Source organism: Embiotoca jacksoni, unplaced genomic scaffold, assembly GCF_022577435.1.
Source record: "Embiotoca jacksoni isolate LCO1_2020_lvr unplaced genomic scaffold, fEmbJac1.0.p SCAF_9, whole genome shotgun sequence".
In the NCBI taxonomy this organism is placed as follows: domain Eukaryota; kingdom Metazoa; phylum Chordata; class Actinopteri; family Embiotocidae; genus Embiotoca; species Embiotoca jacksoni.
In genome coordinates this window covers 9,779,427-9,793,674 of record NW_027185447.1, presented here as the reverse complement: position 1 = coordinate 9,793,674, position 14,248 = coordinate 9,779,427, and the positions used below count along the sequence as shown (strand labels likewise).

General features: G+C 40.8%; 1 protein-coding gene across 3 annotated transcripts; it reads left to right on the top strand.

Moving 5' to 3' along the window:
• The first annotated feature begins 61 nt into the window (after positions 1 to 61).
• On the top strand, positions 62 to 12,533 carry mapk14a (mitogen-activated protein kinase 14a). 3 transcript variants are annotated; one of them, XM_069140368.1, is made up of 12 exons: positions 62 to 437; positions 2,429 to 2,558; positions 2,739 to 2,797; positions 5,862 to 5,973; positions 7,303 to 7,332; positions 7,613 to 7,660; positions 7,769 to 7,883; positions 8,003 to 8,074; positions 9,304 to 9,383; positions 10,763 to 10,841; positions 11,104 to 11,277; positions 11,383 to 12,533. In XM_069140368.1, exons 1-12 carry the CDS (start codon positions 319 to 321, stop codon positions 11,445 to 11,447), a joined length of 1,083 nt encoding a protein of 360 aa, XP_068996469.1. In that variant the 5' UTR covers positions 62 to 318; the 3' UTR covers positions 11,448 to 12,533. The 3 variants fall into 3 exon arrangements, with proteins under 3 accessions (XP_068996469.1, XP_068996468.1, XP_068996467.1); XM_069140367.1 differs by lacking the exon at positions 9,304 to 9,383 and adding an exon at positions 8,807 to 8,886; XM_069140366.1 differs by lacking the exon at positions 9,304 to 9,383 and adding an exon at positions 8,807 to 8,886 and having other exon boundaries at positions 7,613 to 7,883.
• The last annotated feature ends 1,715 nt before the right edge of the window (positions 12,534 to 14,248 follow it).

The following is a 14,248-nucleotide window of genomic DNA, read 5'->3' as shown; positions in this document are numbered from 1 at the left end:
TCTTCTCGTCCTCTCAGCTGTCCGAAGTTCCTCGTTCTCGCGAGGGTTGTGCGACGTGTTGCAAGCGGGGCGAAATCTCGTGAGCGGAGTGAAGAGGAACAAACAGCGTTAAGATTTAAAAGTGTTCACGCGACAGACGGCGATTCTGCAACATCTTGCAACAAGGCAACCCGGCAACTTTAGCCGGTGTTCAGTTCCCCGGCGATCTTCTCATTTAGTTCGTGTTTTGTAAGTCGGGGTGAGGTCGAGCTGTGCGCGGCTCCGTGTCCCCCCTCGCAGCGGAGAGTCGGTCGGTGGTCGGCGGTTGGTTCTGCAGGAATGTCGCAGAAAAACAGACTCGAGTTTTATCGGCAGGAGGTCAACAAAACGATATGGGAAGTGCCGAAGCGGTACCAGAGTCTGTCCCCCGTGGGCTCCGGCGCCTACGGATCCGTTTGGTAAGTCGCTTTTTTTTTTTTTTTTTTTTTTTTTTTTTTTTTTGCACCCAAAGTGGAGTTACGTGAAGTCACCCAACTTAACCTCCATTCATTTAGACGAGGCCTGCGCTGCACGAGCTAAAGTTAGGTTAGCTCCAACTGATTGCAGGCTAACGAGGTGGAACCACGATGCGTCTCTGATCAAGACAGGACCTCTTGACTTGGTCTCTATGTGGCGTTTTCCTGTGCTGTAGTGAACTTCCTATTTAGTCACTGGAGCCTGCCTGACGGAACTGATCACTCTCAGTAAGGCCGAACAGTTGGAAAAGTGAAGTATGTGATCAGGGGGAGGGAGGGGGGGCATGTTGGAGTCAAACAGCTGACTGAATCACATGTTTTTAATTGTTATCCTCTCGATGTAGCTGCAAATCTGATTTCCACAGGAAGTTTGAATAAAGAGATCAGTGCAAAGTCAAGAGGATAACATGTTGAGTGCGGCTGTGTGTTTGACTCAGCTCCTTAATCTTGATGATGTGACCGTATCTTTTTGCACTTCATTGACATATTTATTTTGTAAGTTAATATGGATTAAAAAAAAAAAGATAGGAGTTTTCTTCATTCATCTTGAGTTGTTAAAAAAAAAAAAAATTCAGACTACTTCTAAATAATTAGTTGCTTGATGTCAAATAAGATGCAACGATTCGGCCAAAAAAAAAATAAAATCCAACTCTTTTGATAAGTGATTATTCATTTTTTGTTATATTTAAATAAAAAAAAAATGCCAAATACTGTAATTCATTTGAAAGTATCTTCCAGTCTAAATAACATCTTGATAACCCTCACCTTTGAGGGAACTCTGCAGTAAATGTTTTCAGTAATAATAAACAAATCTGTCATGGAGTGGTATTTACATGCCTTCTGATTTGTGCCTCATATTAGAAGACTTTGGTGATAGTGGTGGTAGGTTTCTTCTAATGCTGCTTGGTGGCAAAAAGTTAAGCTTTCGTAGGACGGATACTGCGCGGTCTAGTGACTAAATAGGTTGTGCTGATACTATCTAGGACACATAGTTTGCGGTACACTTGATTTAGTGAGCAGATGTTTGTTTTGCAAATGGAAGTGAACAGCTGTGCTGTTGCTGGGCAATAGGATAATCTGTTGCTGGTCAGATTACTGGCTGCTCACCAGTGCATGTTGGTGCTGTGATTGTTTTTGTTTTTTTTCTTTCTTCAAACAGTTCACTGGCTTATTGTTAGCATTTACGTGATGGCCCTAAATTTACTGCAAACTTTTATTTTATAGTGAAACTGCACCCTCTAAACTGATTTTTACAGGATTGAGATGACATGACTTAACACCTGACAAATGTCCAGTACAAAAAAAACAAAAAACATTTAGTTGTGTCATACATCATAATTCTTTAATGGACTGCATGTTTTTATAGTTTGACATTTAAAGTCACATTTTTAGTGAAAATGCTGTTGGTTGCTATGACAGGACAACACTGAATTTTTCATCTTCAAATGTGGAGATGTCGATGCATCTCCGGCACACTGGTTTAACCCCAGCAGCTGTCACGGGAGGCCGTCCTCCAGTCGTGACTGTGGTCAGGTGAGCTGAGAAGGAGGAAGTGTTGGTTTTGGGACAGAGACAGTCAGCCTTCAGAGTGCAGAACAGACTGCAGCTACGGCTGCTACCGATCTGCTGAGAGATGGCATTTTCTGCTGATGTTGCCCTTTTCCCAGCCTTCAGCAGCTCTTACTGCACCTAATTTGGTTTTGAGAGCAAACTCGGCCCATTCTGAGCCATATGAAACACTTTAATTCATCCCACTGGAAAGGACGAGCTTCCTTTTTCGTAGCAGATTTCTAGTTTTTAATGTGTTATATACATGTTTACCACATGTAGCTTTTATACCTTCGATCAGTACATACTGAAATATATTGGCATTCGGTCACGCATGTTCTAAATGATGAGAACTAAGCTCACATGTATGCCTGCCTTTTTCACAGTTCTGCATATGATATGAAGATGGGTCTGAAGGTGGCTGTGAAGAAGCTGTCTCGGCCATTTCAGTCCATAATCCATGCCAAAAGAACATACAGAGAGCTGCGGTTGCTGAAACATATGAAACATGAAAATGTAAGTGGACTGATTTCTCTTTGGTTGTTCTGCCTGCTGAGAAACGGGCACAAAGAGCAAATTTACACGTGTTTGCTTATCCAGTGCCTCATAATGTTTGTTTCCTAATCTGTTCTGTAATTAAGGTTTTATTGCTGTTCTTTGTGCTTTTAATTTGACAGTGTTTTCATACTTTTGCAGGTAATTGGGCTCTTAGATGTCTTCTCCCCTGCTACTTCTCTGAAGGAATTCACTGATGTGTAAGTTAAACGTGTTTAGGATAATTACCTTAATCCCAAGTTTCCCTCTCTCTGCCATCTTGCTTCGGGCCTGAGTGTCACTTCAACAACACTTGTGCATAATTTAACAGCAGTGATGTGAAGAGCTGCAGTCCTCAGTTTCTCGGCAGCAGACTGTGGCTGGAAAGCACCTGGAGGCATGCCAGCAGGCTCAACACTGGAACATTTTTTAGGCTGTCCAGCCTGTTAGTTATTCACTGTCTGGTTGCTACAAGAGTTATTTCACCACCAGCTTCCTTCCTTATGTTTCCTGGATTGTGGCTCTGTGAAACATTGTGTAGCTGCTGGCAAACAGGTAGTTATTGTTTGTTGAAAGTTGTTAGAAATGGGAAGTGGACAGCGAGATGGTGACTCAGTCCTCAGACCTTTGTGCTGCCTCGCCCGTTGCGAGGCAGGCAGCACAGTTAGGCTCTTTCTCTTCTCTGCACTTGCATCAAAATGTAAATGTGATGGATTTGGGTGGATACCCGACATAAGAATGTGTCTCAATTGAACTCTTGGAGCCACTCGGTTATTTTTTATTTTGTATTTAAAACATGCCTGTATGGAAAATTATAATTGACTCATCCTAATTATTCTGAAGCAGTGGTGAGTGCAGCACCCTGGGACCCACTTCATTATCTGAACCTTTGTTAACAACATTTGGAAAAAATATTTCTGATGGCTAGCATGCATGCAGTTTAGTGTGGGAGGAAACCCACACAAACTCTGGGAGATGATGTGAACTCCAGAGACCAGAACCCACGCTGTGTGACTTCAGAGGGGAGACCTCAGTCCTCCCTGATTTTTAACTGTGGGGAACTGCAATCACTGCTTAATAGAAGATGATGCAGATTTACACCCAGTCATACAGCTAGAGAGGAGGCATGCTGTAGCTATTTGCTGTCATCTGAAGCAGGAAGTTCATGCGATATTAAAATTAATGCTTGTTCTTGGATGTTATTTCTGCCACATAAATCTTAGTTTGTCAAGCAACCTGTTTGCTGGGTTTCCCCCCAGGAAATTGTTATGCTGAGGTGGTGCACATGCAGTACAGTGCATGTTTATATATTTAGTTTCTTATCCATCATACATAAACAACAGTCTAAAAAAACAACAACCAAGGAGTCCTGCAGCCGAGCCACAGAACCCTGACCTCATCGTCGTGAGGTCAGTCCGGATTTATATGAAGAGATGGAAACAACTGAGAGTTTAAATCCACAATATGTTTGGAACAGCCTTCCTCATTTGAGCATCCTCACCTATCATTTAGTGCCTACACGTGTGTTCAATACTCTCACTAGGGGTCTTCCAGAATTTCATTTCTGTGTGATTTTCTGGTGTCGGCGGAAGCAGCGTTTGGTCCATCCCCGCTGTGAAACAACACAGGAAACCCTGCATCAGCTCACTCGAACTACATTTTACTGCAAAGTGTGAAGCTCATGTAGAGGAGTGTAGCGTGTTGAAGTCTGCCTGTCTTTATCTTCACCAGTCCCTGGATTTCCTGTCTCTCATGCAGTGTCTCTACGTGATCTTTTACAAGTTGAATTACATCTTTGTGAATTATTTCATCTAAACTTTTTAAAAATACTTTTAATACATCCAAGTTTGTTCTTGGGGAGTACAAATGCATTATGTGAAAAAAAGTTGTGTAAAAGTCACTTGAGGCAGCTTTGGTAGGGACTACAAGTTCTTGTCTCCTTCAGATTTGCAGCTCAAAAACTCGACTTGTATAACACAGCAAAATCTCGAGGTAAAGTGTTAAAAAAAAATGTATTGCATTGTGGGTAATGTAGGCACCAGGTTTTCAAATGCATGGAATAAAAAACAAAAGACAAGTTCTCTGGTTTTCCTACATAATTTTGATTTACTTGTTTAACTTTCCGTCCTCTGTCTGATCCTGTTAAATGAGCACAATGCTGAACTGCTGCAGTATGCATGTGCAGCAGTTTTGCAGAATTACAATATCTCCCAAATTAGATCGCTGCTTCGCGTAGAGATACTGGAACTTTTCCTCACACTTTGCAAGCACAGCCACTGCTGCTCAGCCGTAATGGAGGCTCATGAAGCCCCACCCTTCTCCCAGATTAGTATAATGTCACGGAGGACTGAAGGCAATACAAGGTCACACATGTAAACAGTGTGTGAGACTGGACTCCCGTGGGAACCGAGAACGAGGGAGAGCGAATAAGTGGGTCTGTGGGTTTTGTGCTCTTTGTCTGCACATGTGGTGGAACACTGGAAATGTTCTGCATGCAGGAAAAAAATCTCAGATATGCAGGTGCTCCAAATGTGGTTCCCCTCGGTTCTAAAAATACCAAACTGAGTCACAACGCACTGGTTGGAGCTCCTCGGCGCTACTGCCATGCCCCCGTTTCTATAGGAGAGAGGAAAACAGAGGGCACTATTTATATACCCTTTTTTTTTTCTTTTTTTTCTTTTTTTTTTCCAAGGCCGGTGAACTTTGGAGAGAGTCTGTGTCTCTGTGTGTGCTGCTGAGAACAAGTTCAAGTGTAACCAGGTGCTATTTAAAGCCCTTGCGCTCTGCACTGTGTGAAAATAGAAGAGTATTCATGAAATGGGTATTTGTTGGGCAGCAGACTGACGAAGCAACACATGGCTCTGTGAGTTTTGGCTCCAAAATTGCCACTGTAGCATCCTGCACTCGCCTTCTTCCCTCCGTGCTGTTTGGGCATTTTAAACAGCTCTGGGATTAGATTTGAATTATCCCCTGATGCAGTACCATTAAGCCTATTTATCTGGGTTGTGTTGTTAAATGACATTCCATTTGTGAAGGGCTTGGCCTTGCAGTGCCTCTGGGGAGAAGTGAAAGTGAAAAGAAGTAGCAGCTAAACCGTTTTAAGCTCACATAGCCATATGGGAAATTAGTTTCAGGCTGCAAACAACTGTTGAAAAACATATTTTAGAAGTGCAAATATATCCATTTTTTTTTATACCCATCTGGCTTTTTACAAAATGAGAAAACATGGACGTGCCTTTTTTGGTGCCTATTTAAACAGTGACCACAATCTTTTGTGATTGGCAGATATCTGGTGACTCACCTGATGGGGGCGGATCTCAACAACATAGTGAAATGTCAGAAACTCACAGATGACCACGTGCAGTTCCTCATATACCAGATCCTCCGAGGCTTAAAGGTGAGCTTTTTAAGGGAGAACGTGGACATTCTGGGAAATATGCTTATTCTCTTTCTTGTCAAGGGTCCGATCTCATTTCTTCTTAGCTTGGCATAAACACTAGAATCCGGAAGTCTGCTGGTCAACCTCACAGCTCTGTTAGTTAAGTGTCTCGTATCTGAATCTCCTAATTTTACTGTTTACTGATTGTCTTCAGTTAGCTACAGCTGATATTCAGTGAAAGTTTCCTGTGGCTGCTTTCCACTGTTGAGATGCTGTAATTGGGTTTTTGGAACTGCATTTTGTCACCAGTGTGTGAGAAGAGCTTCATGGTGGTTCAGGTAAACCACTTTTTGGCTCGCAGCCACAGTTTAGTGTGCCAGTGGAAATTTTTTTTTTTATTATTATTTTTTTTTTCTCGTACGCCTAGTAAACAAAACATGCTTTTACACTTTTGTCTCCCACCCCAGTGAAAGTAATTTACAAAACCACTGTTGACCCATGTTTATGTCACAGGCTCTCCTGCAGCCAACTACATCTCAACTGTTGTGGCTGTAAAACCGTGGATTCACTTTGAATTAATGAATTCAAAGATGCCTCAACCACCCCCAAAATGACTTGTTTCACTGTCAGAATTGAATCCATTCAGTCTGATAACATTTGGAGAATCTAGAGGAGCTGCGTGATTGAATTATTTCATTTCAGTTCGAGTTAGCATAGGGCTAAACCACAAGTTAGCCGGCTCGGCCATCGGCGTGGTGCACACGCTCTGCTCAAAGAGAAGGGTCAGTTTTCATTCATCCAGCCAGCGTGGAAATGTCTCATCGGAAGTCTGATTTAAAGACTCCATATACTTTGTGATACAGAGAGATTTATTTTGTGGTGCTACCTTTAATCAGCACTGCGAGAACTCGTTTAGTAAAGAGCTGGAATGTAGCTGACATTCATTGATATGTAAAAGTCCTGCACAATAGCTTTAAATAACCATGTTATTACATGTTAATTTGTGAGATTTACAGTGCTAATAGGCAGTTGTTTTTACTTTTGAACAGAACCAGGCGAATCTGTTCCCCTTGTTTTCATTCTTTATAGAAAGCAGAGCTCCCTTTCTCCTGGTTGTAGCTCCACATATTGAATAGGCAGGCATGAGTGTGGTATCAGACTTATTCTCTCGCTCGCATCAAGAAAGTGAATAAGCTCTTCTTTAAGCTGTACTACTGATTCTCAAGTGAGATGAATCAATAGTTTTGACATTGGACTGCTGTGCCTCTGACATTTTTTTGTTGTCATAAATCAATACGTCTCTAAACTGCTGATTTATTGTACATGTTCTCCTCTGTCTCTCTGCAGTATATCCACTCAGCAGACATCATTCATAGAGTAAGTTTGATTTGTGTCTGACAAATGTCACTGTCTTTGAGCCCGATCAGGGGCGAAAATGTGCAAACACCGAAGGAAAGTCATAAAATGAACCTTTACTTGAAATGGTGTGAATGATGTCAACTTTTATGTTAACAAAGAGGCAGGTTTGTTTTCACCCATATGAAGTGGGAATATTTCTGCAGAATAAGATAAGAGATATACTGTGTTTCCACAGTGCTCTCTGCCTAAACTTAAATCACACAAAGTTTTATTCATGGATTTTTTTTTTCCCCCTCAGGATTTGAAACCCAGTAACTTGGCAGTGAATGAAGACTGTGAGCTGAAGGTCTGTGAACTGCCGTTCTTATCAGAAACCTCAGTTTATCTTGAATCTGCCCACGGATGTGGAGATTTTGTAAACAATGCTGCCTTTTTGCTCTTAAATTTCTGTCAGATTTTGGACTTTGGTTTGGCCCGGCACACCGATGACGAGATGACTGGCTATGTGGCCACCCGCTGGTACCGCGCCCCAGAGATCATGTTAAACTGGATGCATTACAACATGACAGGTAGATGACGCTACTAAACTCCCTTTGATCTCCCTCAAACTCTTCCTGCTCAATGATAGATAGAAGAGTTGTTTGTCAAGTGAAGCATCATATTTGTGTCCCACTTTTCTGTGTTTCAGTGGATATTTGGTCCGTGGGATGTATAATGGCAGAACTTCTCACTGGAAGAACTCTGTTTCCTGGTACTGACCGTATCCTTTTCATTTGAGAGCTCGGTAATGTGCAGAGCTCCTGGCGCTGCGGAGATTCTGATACACAACTTGCATAACAAATCAAGGAGGTTAAACACAGACTCTGACATTATTGTAGAAGAGAGGATTTATGATGTGTTTGCCAACACAGAAGATGATTTCTAATGCTTCTTTTTTTCTCTGTCCTCTTATAAAAACCTGCTTCTCCAGTTTTCCCTTCCAACATGATGCTGCCCGAGGCGCTTTTCATATGAAAAGTGCAACGCTGAAACTACCTGTTTCCACTCTTCCCTCTAGCTCACCTTTTCAGTAACGTTTCCACTGCTGCTCTTCAGCTCTTTCTACCCTGTCAGTGTGCATCATCAGCCTGGTTCCACTCTCTGCCTGCTCTTCCTTGTATGAGCCTGTCTGTATCTCTGCTTACAGTTTTGTTTATCTTTTTCTCCCCATGCCATAGTTTAGTGACTAATGGCTGAGCTTGAAAGTCGGTGTACCACCGGGCTATCCACTGCCGCTACTGCTTCTCTATTGAAACCTGTCATTATGAATTCATTCTGCAGTCTCCGCAGGCTACGTTTCAAAACCTTTCTTCTTCTCTGTGTGAATTCTGAAGTAAATACAATAAAACTGAACATCACATACTGTTTTTAAGTCATACAAGTTTTACAAGGAGGTCAGATGACAAGTTTTCCCTCGTCTAGTGTCTGGTCTTCCTTTACCGAGTGCTGGTAGACATTGATCAGTTGAAGTTAATCATGATGCTCGTCGGAAGACCAGGGCCAGAGCTCTTGATGAAAATATCTTCAGACTCTGTGAGTTCACAAAACTGCGCAAGGTTTTTCTCTAACCAGATTTCTGCTCTAAACTCGTCACTCAACTGGATGCGTCTGCTTTTCTGATTGACAGCATGTCTTCTGTCCTTCAGCTTTGTGGGTTTGAGACTTGCTTTCTGCCTCTTTAACTCAGTGAATCACAATGAATGGTGTTTGCTGTGAGTTTATTGTGACACAGGTGATCAACTCTGACTTTCACTGACTGTAATGAAAATGATCGTGTTGTTTCTTCCCTCTAAGTCTTTTGTCACGTTTTGGCTTCCATGCTTGAAGTTTGCTTTTCAGCATAACATTGTAGTGCTCCTTCAGAGTTTAGCCACACATTGTTAGGTTGAGAAACGGCTTCTTAACCAACTCTGCTCTGTCGCTATACTCCCCTTGACACAAGCTTCATAGACATAAACCAGCTTCAACAGATAATGCGTCTGACAGGAACGCCCCCAGCAACTCTAATAAACAGGATGCCCGGCCATGAGGTGAGCGGGACCCGCAGTCACTTTCTTTAGAGCAGACAGCAGGTCGAGGCAGAAGGACAGTCAGACTGGCTACACAGCTCCTGCCTCAGTATCCTGCATTTATCTTTTGAGGTACCACAAATTGGTACAACAGTTTTCTATACAAACACATCCCTAAATTGGAATAATAATAGCAGTAACATTTGATGCCAAGATTGAACTAGTCAGACTTACCATTGTCTTCAGTGACGAGGCAGTGAAGGTGTAATTGGCTCTAAAGAGATGCTGGGTTCTAAGGTTGGCTGCAAGATTCAAACTACTTCAAGTCAAGTGGGGTGTAAACAGGAGCAAAGGCTTCTTGGGGACATAATCAGGTGTCGAATGTTTGAATTTTTTCAGTTTTAATCACAGTAATTGTGTTGTGCCGCATGTCATTGCAGTGATTGCAATAAGCAGCTCTGAACTTGTGAGGTGAAATAAAAAAGCGCAAAGTGCGCAAAAGCAAGGCGCACTGATATGTTTGCGGTACATTACATACTAACGGCATTTTCTGTGTTGAAGATTCTTTCTTCTGTGGTTTTCTTTCTGTCGTCTGTCTTGATATTTGCCATCTTGCTGCACTCAGTGTTCTTGTGTAATTCATGTTATTTGTTCTTGGTCTGAATGATGGAATTATTGTCAGTCTGCAGAACTTACCTTTTCTTTTACACAGAAATGTTTATTATCCAGAAAATTGTGACTCTTTTTTTGTTGTTGTCATTATTCCTCACTCAAAAAAAAAGACAGCAAGGTTCTTAACTCATTCTAATTATTTGTTTTAGTTTTTCAAGAAAATTGTATTTTAGTGATTGAAAAATTGATTAAAAATAGAATTAAAAATCGCATAATACGAACAGTATTTCCAACCCATAAATTGTTAAATGGTTAAACTGCTCAGATTTCAGTCACACTACAACGTCTGTGTGTTGCTAGGCAATATATCTGGTCTATCAGTCACTCATTTGCCCTCAGGCACATAGTTCGCAACAGCAGCTGTGAATGATTTTTATTTTTATTTTTAAGGCGAAACAATCGACCGAAACTTTAAGTCTCACCAATAATTCTTCATGAAACGTGACATTTTTTGTGTTATTGTAATTTCTGTCCACCATGTATATTGTAAACTGCACTCATCAGTGTCGTCACGCACGAGGAAACATGACAACTTCTGGGTGTGTGGGGACATTCAGGATTATGGGATACTGTCCAGTCACAGCTGAAAATATAAGTCTCATAACCTAGCAGTGAGGGTTTGATACTAGTGGCTACACTGAACAGAATCAGTATCATGAAATGTGTCATGACATGTTGATGCTGGTGGGAGCTGACGTTTGATTTTCTGTTTCGATGTATTTTCCCAGGCTAGGAACTACATCAGCTCCTTGCCACAAATGCCCAAGAGGAACTTTGCCGATGTTTTTATTGGTGCCAACCCACAAGGTAAAACCAGACATGACAGCTCGTGTAATCTTTCCGGTGTTGCTTTGAATTAATATTGTTTTTCTTTAATATATTTGTATTAATTTGTTTTTCATTGCTTGATTTGTTTTTGATTTCCCTATTTGCTTTAATTGTTTTCAGTTCAGCCTGCGTCATGTTTAAAAGTGCATAAACAAAATAACTTGACAGGACACTAAGATTTTTCCAAGGAGCACAGATTAGTGCCAATTCAGTTCTGTTTACATGTTGACCTGTTTTTAAGCTGTGGACCTTCTGGAGAAAATGCTGGTTCTGGATACAGACAAGCGGATAACAGCAGCAGAGGCTCTGGCCCACCCCTACTTCTCTCAGTACCACGACCCAGATGACGAGCCCGAGGCCGAGCCGTACGACCAGAGCTTCGAGAGCCGAGACCTGGAGATTGAAGAGTGGAAACGTAAATCATCTTACTCTTCTTGTACAAAAGTAAAGAAATACTATCTTCCTCTTTGGAGAGGGATTTTTTTTTTTAAATTTCCTAACATTTTCTCATGTCTTGCAGGACTAACCTATGAGGAGTTGTGCAGTTTTGAGGCGCCTATGTTTGACGAGGATGACATGGAGTAATGAGACGAGCCACCCACTTCGACCCCCGCCTCCAACAATTTAACATGCGTTATTGTTAAACTCTGCAACATCAGACTGTTTATCAACTTTTCTCAGTCTTTGTTAATCCAGAAAACATTTCCCATGATTACATTTCGTAAGGAGATCATTATCAGCACGGAGAAAGGAAAGAACTTGACCAGTCATCATTATTCTTATTTATAAACCACTAATGTTGATGGTCTGTTGCTGGGAAAGGTCCCTTCTTGCCAACAGCTGAAATAATTTTATAATCTTCAGAGTTTTAAAAATTCAGACTCATCACTGTGACACTGAGATGCTGAAACACCTGGACCTATAGCTGTGCTACTTTATCTTTTAAATTGAGTGACTTATGAATAAGCTTTTGTCTCAATTGAAAAAGGAATATGCTCGAATACCACTCGCCCTGCAGAGCTGTTTCTTGCAGCACAGGGTCACATGTATTTGTTATCGCCTGATTCCTCTTGTATTTAAAAATGAAAACTTTGAAGGGTTCCTATTTTCTGTGGCAGAAGTAGATTTTATGTTTTTAGATATTTGACAAATTCAGGACGAGCCTGTTCTGTGTAGTCATTGACCTTTAGTGCTCATCAACTGAATTTCACACCTTTTTAATGTTTTATTTTGATAGTTTAGATGCTCTGCGAGACTCTCACATAAAAATCTGAGCCTCTATTGTTAAAGGGTAATGCTCTAAAGCAAGGCACCGGAATAGGAAAAGAAATGTTCATGGGTACATGCTCTGCTCCAAAATGTGTAAATATCTGTGCCATATTTTTTAAATCTGACTTGCGGTTATGTTATGAAGCAATCACTGTTAGCATGTACTTCAAGACATTGTGTGCGTCTGCAAGTGTATCGTTGGTTTACAGGAATTTTGCGTGTCATGCTGTAACCTCTCAGAAATACTGCTTAAATGTGTAAAAGAGGGATTTGTATTTATATTTTGTGGAGGTGGTATTTATAAGCAACAATCAAAAGACCCCTTAAACTATTTTCAGTCTTGCAGAGGAACTACTATCTTCAGTCCATTGTTTAACAAAATAAAGACTTATTTTTAAGAGACTGCTATGTTTTGTCCTAATTTCCAGACTAAACCCGGCCTTACTGATTTATTAACAGATTTATTTAATGCAGCATTTTTGTCTGCTTCAGCAGTACTTATATGCAAATGAGAAATGTATTTCTCTTTTTTGTTGTTGTTTTACTCTCATGAAAATCATTGATGCTTGACATCTTTGTGTGTCTCTTAAATACCACGTTGTCAATGATTGACACACCATGCTGAGCAAAACAAAAATTCTGCTCAATGTTATGGTTCAGAGCCTTGATGTCAGTTTATAACAAATGCAGGTTTTAATCCATATTAAATTTGTGTGATATGTAGCAAGGGTGACGGGCCTCTATCTCTCTGCCTCTGTGAGTGTGTCTCTCTCCCTCGACCTCTCTGTCTCTCCTCCTTACTTCAACTCTCCCCTGTGTGTTTTTTGTATGTGTGTCAGTTGGGTAAGTGGTCAGTCCTGTTGGTTGCTTGCACCTGAGGAGGGAGGGGCCTAAGAGTATAAAAGGGCTGCCTTCCTGTGATTGCTCTTTCTCTTTTCCTCTGCTGAGAAGCATGGATGCAGAGTCATTTGCTTTTGTTATTAGGGCCCGAGCACCGATGGTGCGAAAGCCCTATTGTTCTTCAAGGAATTATTATTCTGCGTTATTATTCTCTGTAAACAACTGTATTTTTTGGCTTTATCATATTCAAAAACACATGAAAGTTGGTACACTGGTACGAAAATTTTGTATTTTAGTGGAGTCGTGAATTGGCGTGGCCAAATGGATCGCGAGCGCCCCTAAAACAGATGTCCCGGCGGCTACATTTATCTACATGCACGAAATTCGGTGGACATGTGTATCACAAAGATGTACGAAAAAGTTCCAAAGCACCAGTACGTCAACTCAACAGGAAGTCCTCCATTTTGAATTTAGTTGCCAATTTTGGCGACGCACACGTTGTATTTTAATGAACTCCTACAGATTTTGTCGGACCGACTTGAAATTTAGTCTGTGCACTCATAACATGTTTGTAATTAAAATGTATCAAAAGAATTTGTTTTCATCCATCCGTGTGCCCGTGGCGTGGTGTCCAAAAAGTGACCCAAAAGTCATTTTAGTATAGAGTATAGAGTATAGAGTAAAAAATGTAAACTGCAAGCCGACCCGCTAGCTCCCCGACGTGTAGCACGCGAGGGCCTGCATATCACTGCTTGCAGTTTTAATTTCAATTTACACTTAGATTCACTCCACCCATCCACAAATTCTTACATTACTGATACTTGATATTCCCACATTTTGTTTTGAGTTGCTTAGTTTACCTTAATAAACATTCTTTTCTCTTTGGATTTGTGTGTGTAGTCTCCCATTTGTTGTCCAGCCTTGAGGTGGGTTGTGACACAAGAAATAACAGTTCAGAAAAGCCAAGTATAGGTTTTACAGTAATTGAACAGCTTTTCCAATTACTACTTGTGAAAAGTTTGTTTCAACTGTAAAATGTCCCATTTAGCTTAATATACATATGTTAACTTAAGTTTTAAGTATCATGTATAATTTCTTCTTTGTATTGTGTTGTTACAGCAATGTATTTACCTTTAAGGCTTTTTTTTGGGGGGTGGGGGGAACATAATTTAAAAAAAATTCACTAATACTTTTACACTTATTTTACATATGTACTATATATCAGCAAACACTATAGGAAGTTATATGTTGTAATGAATGTGTAAAATTATGAATTT

Excerpts from the sequence above, each read along its gene's own strand:
- mapk14a (XM_069140366.1), top strand. The coding sequence starts at position 319 with ATGTCGCAGAAAAACAGACTCGAGTTTTATCGGCAGGAGGTCAACAAA. Across the intron at positions 7,333-7,612 it reads CAGCAGACATCATTCATAGA|GATTTGAAACCCAGTAACTT; the intron begins GTAAGTTTGATT and ends TTTCCCCCTCAG. Across the intron at positions 10,842-11,103 it reads TATTGGTGCCAACCCACAAG|CTGTGGACCTTCTGGAGAAA; the intron begins GTAAAACCAGAC and ends CCTGTTTTTAAG.